Below are 13135 nucleotides of genomic sequence, written 5' to 3'. Positions count from 1 at the left end.
GTCGGCGAGGAGTCAGGCCTGTTATTTTGTTTCTATATTGTTCTGTCCTAAAAACCACTCTAGGGTGTTGATGCCGCTATGGACTCAATCGATTGGTATGTGTGGCAACTCTGTTTCTGCTAGGGTCCCAATAGAGCTCCCTGCCGTTGTAAGTTTGTTATGTCAAGAGAAATTTTCACTTGAAAACACCTCGTTCCTGAATCAAAACAACCTGGGGTGCAAGGGGTTGTGGGTGCTTCGGGTGTTCTCCCTTGCCGGCATTGCGCTTAGGGTCAGGTTGGGCGAGTGAGACATGGTACCTCACTATAGTACTTTTCGCAGTAGTAAAAAGTTGATCCGGACGTTCCCAATGCCTTGTCCCTCGACCCAGTAGTCAATGACAACTGGAATCGTGATTTCCAGTAGGGTGAGACGAATATCCTCCCACCTCCTCCAACCTTGGAATACTTGTTCTGATCCTGTCCGGTGGAACCATAGAATCATCGGGCTCGCCACACAAAGAACAACTACCGTTGTGACAAGAACCTGGCAGGCTGCTGATCCTCATCTACCCCACGGTCTGTCTCACCCTGATCCGCTGCGTCCCCCAGTCCAATTCCTCGACGGATATATACTTTTAGGGCTGACGCCACTGTCGATCACGACTCACGCAGGGAGCTCCCCGGACTATTGGGTGCCACTCCAGTCACTAATGCAGTTTATAGTTTTAATCTAAACGACCTCGCGAATCATGACGGAGGGCGTTTTGTTTGTTTGTCTCTTCTCTCTCTTATGGTTCGCACGAATCGACGGTGTCTCTCACGAGCTAGGCTTCCGCGGAGTGCCGGATAGCCTTGCGTCTGGCGGTTTGGCTCAAGTCTTGGTGTCAAAGGAGCTTGATAGAGCTGCCTCGACTCCTTGCACTGGACATGCTGATCCATGGCCTGGCTTTTAGTGAGCTGGGTTGTGTTCTGGGTAACCAAGGGAAGCGACTCGGTCGATGGTCTGGCCGAGTAGCTCATTCTTCATTCATATTGATGTCTCCCTTGGGGAAAATGCACAGAAAGAGTTGAGTTAGGTGGTACGACTTCCCTGCTTAGGAATAGAAATTTAAATTGGGCCTATGAGTGCGCACTGACTTCATGCAGAGGCCATCATGACGCATCTGGGGAATGTATCCTTGCCGGCGCCAGACTAATGTTGTCTCTGACGTCTCTCTCGGTGATGCGATGGTGACTCGATTCTGTTTTGACTGCAAGCCATGGCCTTGCTGAACTATAAAGCGGGCCGCCGCCCGGTGGGTTGCGCAGCTTTCCTTTTCTTGGTTGATTCGCTTCATTCTTGTACCCCCGTCGGGTTAAACATACTTTACTGTTCCATCTTTCTCTCGCCTTTCTCCACCTCTCTCTCTATTTTTAATTATATAATTTCCTTACAATGCCTTTCTCCACTACCATCGCCCGGCCACTGCAGCTGCTCACCCGCGTGATGCAGTGGACCAGCGCTGTCATTGTCATGGGATTGACCTCGTTCTTCATTAGTCGGGGACCACACGGTCAGCATATCATTTACCAGGAAGTGATTGTGAGTGCCCATTCTGGAGACATAAAAGGGCTGTCGTGTTGAATATTGCTCTAACTGTCGCAGGCGGTTCTATCTGTCGTTTTTTTCCTGCCAGCCTTCATCTCGCCCTTCCTGCCCAAGGTGCTGAGCAAGTTCGTTCTGGCGATTGATGTGATCTTCTCCTACCTGTGAGTTCTCTAGTTTCTCTACCCCTGTTATTATCTAGTCCTCTATCGCCCTCGAACCATTACAACCCATACTAACCAACTACAGCTGGTTGACAGCCTTCATCTTCGCCGCCCAGGACTACAGCTGGCACGCCTGTTTCTTCAACGCACCTCCCGGCGTGACATGCAGCCGCAAGAAGGCTAACGAAGCATTCATCTTCCTGGCGTTGTGAGTTCAATCCAGCTTCTCTTGGCTGATATCATTCCCTTTCAACCGCCCTTCCAGCCATCCATATCTGACAAAACTCCAGCATCTTCACCTTCCTCGGCATGTTCCTCGAGGTCGCCTCTCTCTGGGCCTACCGCAAGGAAAATACGCCCCAGAACGAGCACGAGAAGAACGGTGGTGCTGCCCGTCCCCCGCTGGATGCCCCTGCCGGAGCTCCCGCCCCGGCGCCTGCTGGGACTGTTTAAGACGAGCAGCAGGACTGAAATGAACGCCTTCGTGTCATCTACTACTCCGTTCTGCTGAATGGACCGTCGACTTCGAGAATTCCAATGCAATGTGGTTGTACCATGCGAGACTGTATGGTGTCTCATTGTCTGCGCGGAGATTTCGTGGTTGGTGAAGTTCAACGTGAACCCGAGTTGGATGCTGTTTTGCACATATGCTGGTTGCCCCGGGATCTGAAATTAAGGGTCCTCGGGGGAGAGAAGAATTTGTGGTATTGTGGATGTAATGTCACGGCCCGCACTGTGTGCAAGGCTGGAAGGTTGCTCTCTTTTCTATGCTTGACTAACATTTAAACTACTATTTTAATCTAACGATCTGTCCGTCTGGTGTTGATGTTTGTTGGCTCTGTCGGTAAACTTAGGTATCACTCTAGAGACAAATTAGTATCAGTGTCCCACGAAGATCAAAAGCTGGGCTCATTCAATGCCAAGGTTTTCTCTATTGCTCTATCTGACTAGCTATTTACATTAGAGCCGGCGTCCTCGTATCAAATAGAGGTATATCATGCAATTGCCCATAAAGGATTGGTGCCAGCACCCACGAAAGGAAATGGCGGTGTTGAACGCCGCATGCCCATGCGCCAAAGAATCACGGCTTCGTCAACTTCAGACACCGGGAAAGCTAAGTTGATTAACACCCTGCCATTAAATACTGGCACGACGCGGTGCCATCGTTCGCCGCAGCTTGCGCTTTTCCTCGGTCTCTTCGGGGATGGGCAGGGAGCCCTCGTTCCGCAGCCGGTCGAGGTACGATTTGCCAAACGCATAGCCCACCTGGTAGATCTCGTCAAACTTGCCGAAATCCAGGGTGCCATAAGGGTCGATTGGCGGGCGCATATACAGACACCCCGAGGTGTTTTTGGCACGCTCGAGGTTCTCGATCGATGAGACGTACGCCAGTCGTGCCTGGATTTCGGACAGCGTTGGCGGATTTGCCAGCGATGAAAAAGGGTTCCACCGGTTGATCACGGACCAAAACCCGGACAGGGAATCGCCGTAGCCCTGTGGCGTTGTGTCGTCGATAGACCCAACATCCACAGCGAAAATCACATCTGCACCCAAGCCCTTCATGTGCGTCACTGTCAAGTTGTCGATGTATCCTCCATCCAAGAGCATACTGCCTTCGTCGCAGATCGGCGGAATGAGTCCAGCCAGCGACATCGACGCCCGCACATACCGCCAGACATACCCCGAGGAGTGGTACTCAGCCCGGGATCGGCTGATATTGGTCGTGTTGCAGTAAAACTCCAGCCAGAAATCTTCGATCTGGCTATCCCCGAACGTCTTGAAGATGCCTCGGTTGAACTCGTGGCCTGTCGTGTATGAGACGGTCGGGTATGTGAGATCGAGTGCAAACCGCCACATACTCCCCATCCGACCCGAAAACTTCTTGGCTCGCCCGTACATGGGAACGACATCCGCGTCGCGTGCATACAAAGCTCCGATGAAAGACCCAATGGATGTGCCGCCGATGATATCAATAGGAATCCCGGCTTCTTCGAGGGCTTTGATTACGCCAACCTGGGCAATGCCTCGGGCTCCTCCGCCACCAAGCACCAGGCCCACAGACTTGCCGCACAGCCGCCGAGCAAGCCGATGGAAATCGCCCTTGAATGGAGTCTGAGGCGAATAGAGCGGGGTTTGCTGGATCCGGCGCGAAGTATACTTCTGTATCTCTGCCTGTAGGACCTGGACGCGTTGTTTCAGCATCTTGCCGAATTTCTTGGTCTGGGGGTGCGAAGGTTCAGTGGTCAGGCGGAACGCCATTTGAATGTGGTGGTGTCCGCCATTGATCCAAACGCGATTCTTGAGCCATCGGCGGGTCAGTCCAGGTGAGCAGTAGCGTTCCGCGTGTAGAAGGACCAGTTCTTTGCGGGCAGTTGTCTTCATCCCAAGCAAAAACCGTTCGTACTCGCCAATGTTAGGGGAAGACTCTGCAAGGCCCACCAGCAAGATAGAATCCGCTTGCGTGATGCAGGTTTGGGTCCACGGCGCGTTCACATTGGTGTCTGCGATATAAAGAACCATCCCATATTTTTCCTCGAGATCGGCCAAGTATTGCGATAGCTTGAGCTTACCCATCTTGCTGAAAGCATGCCGGCCCAGATGATTCAGAATCGCAGCTTGGTTGAGAGATGTCACCCCTCTGGTCACACCAATTTGATGCAGCGCATGCAAAAGTCGCTGACCAAATTCGACCACAGGGACACCCGCCGTGACGGGAAGAATCGCTACCGTACGAAGATTGACAGTCGACGTAGCCGTCTGGACACCGCCGACATGTCCTTGTTCGATGCCCTTTTCTGCCAATGGATGCTCAACCAAGTCGCGCATGCGTTGGGCGATGAGTTTGGAGACCTGGATGGTGATACCCGGGTGCTCTTGCGCTAGACTATTAAACAAGGACCGTGGGAACTTGGCGAGTTCGGTGTCCCGGATAGCATGCAGAGTTGCTGGGCGTGTGGACTCGGTCATGACTTCGAGTTCGCCGACACTCTCGCCCTGGCCGTATTCGCCGATGACCGTCAACTTGCCGTTTGCAGCCTCGAGAACGGATCTCAGCCGGCCGTTGAGGACCAAATAAATCGCGTCGCTCTCGTTCCCTTGGTGATAAATCACTTGCCCTGCACCCACTTGCACCCACTCGAGAGCGAAATCGATGTGGAGCAACAGCCGCGGAAGGAGCCCGGTAAGCCGCTTTGCCAAGGTCAATAAGGCAATGGGATACCGATCCGCGATCCTCTCAAGCGAAGTGCGAGGGAGAAATCCCACATAGACGTCCGTCTTGGCAACGACATCGGTGTACGAGCGGTAGGACGCGAGAGCGCCCACATATCCTTGCATACCGCCGGGTTTGATTAGGTAGAGCGACTTGCGGGACTGGCCCTTCCGCCGTGAGTCACCAGCGCTCGTGGTGCCGGAAGTCCTCGAGGACCCGGTCGTATTAGGCCTGAGCTTTGGGAAAAGTTCTTCTTGGGCCTGCGACGCAGCTGGGCGCGAGGTCCCAACCAGGTCATCACCACGCTCATTCACCGGAATGCCCACGTCCAAAAACCCATCGATAACATAGTAGAGACCTGGATGACGCTCTCCCTGCTCGACGAGAACAGAACCCTGTGGAAAGTAAACCACCTCGATATCATGTCGTAGCTCCTCACGGAGATTGATAACCGGAGAAGTACCGCCGGCACTTGTCACTGACATGGACATCATGGAGTCCGTCTCGCCATCCCCAGATCCCTCATAGGGGTCAATGAACCCGAACGCATTAGAGAAGACTGCCTTTTGCCGCCGAGAATCGTAGGAGAGAAGTTTTGGTGAAGCATCACCGGAGTTGTGGCTACCTTTGCGCAGGGCATCGCTTGTGCTCTCGGTCAGACCGATCCCTTTCATCATGCAATCTAAAATAGATTCACGGAAGAGCGAGTCCTCGTCCAGTGACTGCTTCCGAGGGAAGTGTGAAGGTTGACGTTGCATGGCTGCAGCTGGTCGGAATGGGAGTCGTTCCCCTTCGGCCAAGGGGGATAGGATTCGAGGCGCTAGGTGGTCGTATCGAGGTCCAAATCGAGATAACTGAATTGTTGACAACAAGTCGCCGGGGCTGACCCCTGCTGAGTCTCGGTCGCCGAACGCGGTTGGCTGTCTAGCCAGCGTGAGAGGGGCGGGACGGCTCTCACTGGCCATCCTGGCTTGCAAGACAGCATCTTTCCTGAGTGAGCTACTCGAGCGGCGCCTACGCCCGACTGATGGGTTGTGAAGCGCGATGCCCTTTCGGACCTCCTCGGGTCTGAGGCGGTCTCGTTCCCTCATGAATTTATCTTTGAGGCGGTCCAATGCGCCCCCGCGCAGCTCGTTGGGCAGATCCCATGTAGTAAATTTGGACATTTGGCGTTCAATACCCAAGACATCCGTCCTCAAGCCCAGGTAGGTGTACGCGGTTGCAAAAGTCACTCGCTGCAGACGCGTCAAGATAACCTGGACAATATGGGCAGTGGCCCGAGGATAGACTCGAGTGAGGCGTCGAAATGCACTTGCCGGGATGATGGCAATGGTCGTATCGACGGTAGCTCGAGCTACAATATCCGGATGCACCGACTTTCGACGTTTTTTGTGAGTCTGGTGAATATCGGGCTGCGGTACCTGGCTGGGCATAGTACGGCTCTCTCCTAGTGTCAGGGGAGGAACTGGCAGTAAGTTGTCCCCGTGAGCATTGCCAGCTGAATCGTCCTGATCCCTTGCAGTGGATTGCGGACTGTTGACAATTCCCTCGCCTGGGCTCGCCGGGAAAGAATCAGGGACTGGGGTGGGAGCGGGGGCTGTGCTGGACGTGCTTGAGCTGGTACTTCGCGAGTTGCGCAATTGAATGTCCTCGGTGAATAGCGATAGGATGGAAAACAAAGACGACATTGAGGCGCCATTCTTGACCTCGGTCAAAAGCTGGTAGCCCTGTCGGCCATTGATGCCGTCTCCGTCATCGTCCGACGATGCATCGCCCATATGGAGGTTTTCCTCCGAGCCAGTCTTTCCTTCGCGCAGTGACTTGACGAAGATTTGAACCAGGCCGTCCACAACCAAGCAAAAGCCTTTTTCTTCCTCCAGCATGAGCGTCTCTCCGGCGATCAGCTTGCGGGTTTGCATCGTTCGCGTCAATTCATGGAAAACAGGCCGCTCGAGATAGCCGAAGACCTTGATGGCACTTAGGAACTCATCAAGATAGTTGGCCAGTCCTGGTTTGGAATCGCCTTCCTGGATATCGGGGAAAAGGTCGATTTGGGCTTCTTTGCGTTGGGGCTCTGGCGGCAGACGGCTATACATGTTCAAGAAGCGGTAGCGGATAAACCAGCTGACGGTCGATACCAGGGCGAGGACAATCAACATACTAAGTGGAATTGTCCATTAGCTACGGGCAATAACTCTCCACCCAAGTCCGATCAACCTACAGGGTGGTGAAGTTCATGGTGAACGTCAAGCTCATGGAAAAGAGTGTGAAGATCCATGTGGGCAGAGTAATGGTGGAAAAAGTGATGAGCCAGTATAGCGCACTGGGAATAACCTGGAAAACAAAGGTGAAGGCCCAACCGAACCACCCCGCCATGGTTGAGGGAGCTGGCGGAGGGAAAGGCGGGGGTGGAAGACGGGGGAGAGCGGGTGTCGCGCTTGAGAGGGAGGACAGGACACTTTCTCCAAGTGAAGTTGAGGTGGCTGCCGTTAGGCTGAGGGAGAGGGACGGGGCTAAGCCGTTGCCAGACATCGTGGGCCTCGATGGAGAGCCAAACCCGGATTGGTGAAGCTCCGCTTTGTTTCCAGGGCCGAGCGCGGGCCCAACGAGGGGCTTAGCTCAAAATTAACCCTCGAACCGTGGACCCTGGGCCAAAATCATCAGAGACATCGGAAATGTGCAGGCGCAGTCGCCAGTGGGTGGAGGCTGGAGGGAACGTTGGAGGTGCATGCGTTAGTCCCGATGACATTCCCAGCCGAGGCAGGCGGTGGTTGCAAATCACTCGGATGACGGATAGTCAAAGAATAAAGATGAAGATGGAGATGGAAAGAAAGAAGATGGAAGGAAAGGGACCAAGGAGACAAAACAGGATGAAGTAAAGAGGATGAAGAGGATTGAATAGAAGGGCAGAAAGGGGGGGGGAATGACCCCGTGATGGCTGGAAATGTTGTACGATCAACTTGGGTCGTAAGTCGATAGAAAGTGGTCGAGCACCATAAAATCAATAACTTGCAAGGTAGAGAGATGCCTGAGTTTCTCGTAACCTTGAGGTACTGTCTTCATTGCAATAATGACATGACCAACTTTCCATAGGGCCAGGACGTGGATCCAGCGCCGGGGAGATCGACGGCATACTTTGCATCTAAAAAGAATATACAGACTTCGAAAGATGTATTAAGAACTCTCGATATTTAGAGGAAGTGATATCTTTCAAGGATATGAATTCGAGTATATAGCCCAATATCAACATAAGATCTACACGGTACTATCTCCGTGTCTGCTTGCAGCGTACGAGACTCCATCACCCGGCCCGAGCTTCCACATGGCAACTTGTCTCTTGGCCCTCCCTCCGGCTTCCTGTCTCTTTCCTCCCCGACTTTCTTCATCGCATTTTGATCTTGCGTTTATTGATATCGCCGTGGTCTCTATACGAGACCTGTCCTGGCGATGTTTCAGGTATTTAATGGCTCTGGTCTTTGCTCGCTGTCCTGTCGAGTGCTTCTCCAACCCCATCGAACGGATGCTCACCCATTTTCTCATAGCGCCTCCGCGACGCGATCGACTCGCGGATAGCAGAAGAACAGGCCCGACAAAAGTCTGCCCAGGATTCACTGGCCCGATCCGGCCCTACTCGCCGTTCAGCCTCGCGCAACCTCTCGCCCGGTCGACGCACCCGCTCAGCACGAAGCGCCGGAACTCCGACCAGAGGCCCCGATCCCAAAGAATTCGAGCAGGATTTCGCCATCGGAGATGACGAGGATTCTAGTCGGTCGGGCACGCCCAAGCCAGAGACACCAGAGACTCCTTCGGAAGTGACCCCGTCGAAGGAAGGCGACCAGACAGAGGGGGACAAGGAGAAGCCCGCTACGGAAGAGTCCTCGAGCAAAGAGACTGATGCGACCCCGGAACCCGAAACTGGCAAACAGAGGCCTTCGGAATTGCCGACCGAGGTCAGAGCGAAGCTACGAAGACTTGATAAGCTCGAGACACGATACCATGGTATGTACAATCCTGGTCGGATGTGCGCCGGCCGGTGGCTGAAACCAGAAGAACGTGAACTAATCCACCGGATTCTCAACAGAACTTCTCAAGGCATATCGCTCGGCGCATTCGCGCGTCCTCTCCATCGAACCCTTTGAAGCAGCCCTGCGCGAAAACACACCACTCACCTCGATCGGCGAGCCCAAAGCACTGACCGAATACTTGAATCAAGTATCTCTTAAAAGCGACATGGTTCTGGACGAACTTAAGCGAGTGGCAACGGAAAAGGATGACTTCAAGAAGAAGCTTGAGGAAGCCCAAAAATCCGCCAAAGAAGCGTGGGATGAAGTCGCCGGCCTTAAAAAAGAGAAGGGTGAGGATGACAAGGAGAAGTCGACGGATAATGGACAAGGTTCCAGTGAAGAGTTCTTCTCGTTCGAGGGCGAAATTCCCCGCCTGGAGGGAGAACTAAAAGAGCGGCAGGAAGAGGTGGACAGCTTGAAATCAGAAGTCGAAAAGCTCAAGGGCGATCTGTCGGTTACACGAGAGTCGACAGAAGGAATGGTGCAGAACTTGGAGTCAGCCACCCGCGAGCTCGTTGAATTGCGTGACACGAAAGACAAGTTGGATGCCGAAATCGAGACCCTGAAGAGTTCCAAGCAGGTTGACGTCGATGACCTGAAATCCAAACTTTCAACCGCCGAAACCGACCTTGAACAAACAACCTCCGAGGTCGAGAAGCTCAAGGTGCAGTTAAAGGAGAAGAGTGACGATATTGAGAAGCTGCAGGGTCAGGCTGCCGAAACCGGAAAGTCCAAGAAAGCTGCGCCTAATTCGGAGCTCAGTTCGAAGTTAGAAGAGGCGAAAAAAGAGAAGGATGCCAGTGAGAAGCATCTCGGTGTACTTCAGGACTTGGTTGATGGCCTTCGAGTTCAGCTCAAGGACACCGAAACGACTGTCTCTGACCTCAAGAAGGAGATCAACCAGAAATCAGAACATTCCACCCGGCTCCAAAGCGTCGTGGACTTTGTGGACGGCAATTTGAAGAGCAACTCTCATTGGCAATCTGCCAGGGAGAAGATCACTGCTGGTCAAAAAGCCGATTTCGAGGAGATTCGCAAAAGCCTGGCTCCAGCGGAGGAGGCTGAGGTTACGGCAACGGCTGCGCAAGAGGATACTTCAACCACAACAGCTGCTGCTGGCGCAGCTGGTGGTACTGGCAAGAAGAAGAACAAAAAGAAGAATAAGAAGGGGGGCAAGGTTACTGATGAATCTCCCAAGCCGGCGAACGCACCCTCTGCGGACCAATCTCTCAAGTCAGAAACCGCTTTAGGTTTGACGGACTCGAATGGATTAAAACAGAAGATTGAATCGCTTATGCAGGAGCTGGCCGAGAAAGAGACCGCGATCGAGCGTCTCAGTGCTAAGCTCAAGGGCGAAGATGATTTGAAGGAGGAGATCGAGTCCCTGCGCGACGACCTCATTAACGTGGGACAAGAGCATGTCGAATCCAAGGACAAGATCAAGGAACTTACGGCAGAGAAATCGGCCCTCGAAGAAACCATCAGCAAGTTGGAGAAGGAGCTGGTTGAGGTTCGCACAACCAGTGCATCCAGCACCGCGGACTCGGAGAAGACACAGAATGACCTAAAAGAGGAATTTGAACGTCTCAAGGTCCGGGCTGCCACCCTCGAAACGGACCTTTCTGCTGCGCAGCAGCTCGCAGCTACCCGGTTTAAGGATCTTACGGACCTGCGGGAAACCCTCCAGAAGATTCAGCCCGAACTGCGCAATTTGCGGGCCGAATCGTCGGAGCTGAAAACTTTGAAAGAAACTCTTAACACCAAGAACTCCGAGTTGAAGACTCTCGAAGGCAAGCATGAAGATCTGCGCGCTGAGCTGAAGACCGCCAGGTCCAAGATCATGCAACGGGACTCGGAGGTCAATACTCTAAACAAAAAGATCCGACAAGAAACGGAAGGCCGCATGAAAACCGAGGAGAGTCTCTATGTGGCCCAGTCAAGTCTACGCTCTGCCGAAACGAAGAGACAGGAAGCTGTCAATGCCAGAGAGAGGACGGCAGAAGATCTGACCAAAGTTCAAGACGGGCTCAAGAGCTCCCGCGCCAAGATGCGCGAGATGGAGGAACAGATGTCGCAGTTAAACAAGGACCTTGGGGGTCTACGAGAAGAGATTCAATTGAAGACAGCACAACACGCCAGTGCCCAGAGTTTGATGACCAACATGCGTGACCAGACCGCGGAGATGGCTATGCAGATGAAAGAAGCGCGCGAACGGTGTGAAAGTCTGGAAGAGGAGCTGGCTGACGCACATCGTCTGTTGACCGAGCGAACTCGCGAGGGTGAGACGATGCGCCGGTTGCTCAATGATATTGAAAGCCGGGCCGATGCCAAGGTCCGTGACTTCAAGGAGCGCATGGAGGCAGCCGTCGAAGAGAGGGATCGCGCCGAAGACGAGGCCAGCACCCAGGGCCGACGCCGGGCTCGGGAAATGGAGGAGCTCAAGGCCAAGGTCCGAGAGGCAGAGCGCGCGCTCCGGACTGCGGAAGAGGATAAGGAGGAATTAGAGCACTCCCAAAAGGACTGGCGCCGCCGCCGCGGTGAACTCGAGTCTCTCTCGGAGCGGTCGACGCAGGAAGTGACGGAGGTTCGACAGGCCATGGCAGGGCTCCGTGACGCCTTGGACGAGAGCGAGAAACAAGTACACGACCTGGAGAAGGAGAAGGCCGAGCTTCGTCGTTCTGTCGAGGAGACCAACCATCGACTCGAGAAGCTGCGCAGATCGCACAAGACCCTCGGCGAAGACGTTCGTTTGCGCGGGCTGGAATCCGGTCGCCAATCCTCCCGCTCGTCTATGGACTCGGGCTCTCGGCGAGGCCTCGCGTCGCCATCCGGCCAGGACCGTAGTGTATCTGGCCGTCGCAGCGAGACACCTTCCAGCGGGTCGATTGACTACATGTACTTGAAGAATGTCCTACTGCAGTTTATCGAGCAAAAGGACAAGAATTACCAGAAGCAGCTGATCCCCGTATTAGGGATGCTGCTCCATTTCGACCGGTGAGTTATGTCAATTTTCTACTTGATATTATCGCATGCTGATCGACCCAGGACGGACGAGCAAAAGTGGATGTCGGCCATTGTATCCAAGTGATCGTGTATAGCCCTTGCATTGTATTCTATAGCCAATTATTCCTGATCCCTTGTATTCACGGCCTTTCTTACAAATCCGTAGAAAAATTGGAGATGTATTTCTTAGTGGGGCCATCTCCAGATGTCCCCAAACTCGAATCTGTCAAATTCTTCCCTGCTCTTGTATATCTTTCTGCAATTTTTGTTTCTTTCTCGCCATGACCGACCAGCCTACTATTCGCCTCGCTACGGCTGAGGGTGAGCAACTTTTCCACTCTTACTATTCTCCCGGACCAGTCCATCGCTAACCCCACCAGATGTACCCCTCATTCTTCAGTTCATTCGCGAACTCGCCGACTACGAGAATGCCCTGCATGAAGTTGAAGCCACCGAGGAATCCCTCCTCGCCACACTCTCTTTTCCGGGTACTCCACCCCAGCGTGGTGCTGTCTATACAGCCCTGATCACCCCAGCGCCATCCGCCGATACACCTGCGCCAATCCCCGTCGGCATGGCCCTGTTCTTTTACAACTACTCAACATGGCGCGCAGCTCCCGGAATCTACCTCGAGGATCTGTATGTCCAACCTCGGGCGCGCGGCAACGGGTACGGGTTCAAGCTTCTGAAATACCTGGCCCAGCAGGTGCTTGAGGTGCGCGGGCGACGGCTGGAGTGGAGTGTGCTCAAGTGGAACGAACCGAGTATTGGCTTCTATGAGCAGGTTGGGGCAAAGGGCATGGATGAGTGGATGAAGATGATGGTCGAGGGGGATGCATTGAATCGCTTGGCAGCGATGTAGAAACAATGCGACAGCTTCATTGACTGTGATTGCTTTGTTTCTCTATATATATTTCTGTGGCATGATATCTTTTCTCACAAAATATCACATTCCGACGAGTCTGTATTTAAAACACCGATCTTCTCTATCATTTTGATTGCAATATCCATGCCAATCCCCTCCACACCGGTGGTTGTTCCAAGTTCTCTGTGAACTAAGCTTCTGGTGACGTCGTTGAGGCGTGGCCCGACGATCACTGGAGTTACGAGTGGATCAGCTTTTCTCT

General features: G+C 53.4%; 4 protein-coding genes across 4 annotated transcripts; 3 read left to right on the top strand and 1 right to left on the bottom strand.

Annotated features, from left to right (window-relative positions):
• Nucleotides 1-1416: 1416 nt before the first annotated feature.
• NUU61_003508 (MARVEL domain-containing protein) lies at nucleotides 1417-2183 on the top strand (the record flags this gene model as incomplete). Its single annotated transcript, XM_056654090.1, has 4 exons — nucleotides 1417-1563; nucleotides 1627-1730; nucleotides 1816-1938; nucleotides 2021-2183. 4 exons carry the CDS (start codon nucleotides 1417-1419, stop codon nucleotides 2181-2183), a joined length of 537 nt encoding a protein of 178 aa, XP_056512117.1.
• A 684-nt stretch (nucleotides 2184-2867) lies between these two features.
• nte1 (lysophospholipase) lies at nucleotides 2868-7473 on the bottom strand (the record flags this gene model as incomplete). The annotated part of the gene is made up of 2 exons (XM_056654089.1): nucleotides 2868-7101; nucleotides 7163-7473. 2 exons carry the CDS (start codon nucleotides 7471-7473, stop codon nucleotides 2868-2870), a joined length of 4545 nt encoding a protein of 1514 aa, XP_056512116.1.
• A 915-nt stretch (nucleotides 7474-8388) lies between these two features.
• Nucleotides 8389-12093, top strand: NUU61_003506 (putative vesicle-mediated transport protein (Imh1); the record flags this gene model as incomplete). Its single annotated transcript, XM_056654088.1, has 4 exons — nucleotides 8389-8397; nucleotides 8484-8940; nucleotides 9023-11999; nucleotides 12051-12093. The coding sequence occupies 4 exons, from the start codon at nucleotides 8389-8391 to the stop codon at nucleotides 12091-12093; spliced, it is 3486 nt and encodes a 1161-aa protein (XP_056512115.1).
• Nucleotides 12094-12289: 196 nt separating this feature from the next.
• NUU61_003505 (GNAT family N-acetyltransferase) lies at nucleotides 12290-12870 on the top strand (the record flags this gene model as incomplete). Its single annotated transcript, XM_056654087.1, has 2 exons — nucleotides 12290-12329; nucleotides 12389-12870. The coding sequence occupies 2 exons, from the start codon at nucleotides 12290-12292 to the stop codon at nucleotides 12868-12870; spliced, it is 522 nt and encodes a 173-aa protein (XP_056512114.1).
• Nucleotides 12871-13135: the final 265 nt, after the last annotated feature.

This window comes from Penicillium alfredii (genome assembly GCF_028826965.1).
Source record: "Penicillium alfredii strain IBT 34128 chromosome Unknown utg000005l_segment0_segment0, whole genome shotgun sequence".
Classification (NCBI taxonomy): domain Eukaryota; kingdom Fungi; phylum Ascomycota; class Eurotiomycetes; order Eurotiales; family Aspergillaceae; genus Penicillium; species Penicillium alfredii.
Note: the sequence above shows the minus strand (reverse complement) of the source record. Positions and strands in the feature narration are given on the sequence as shown.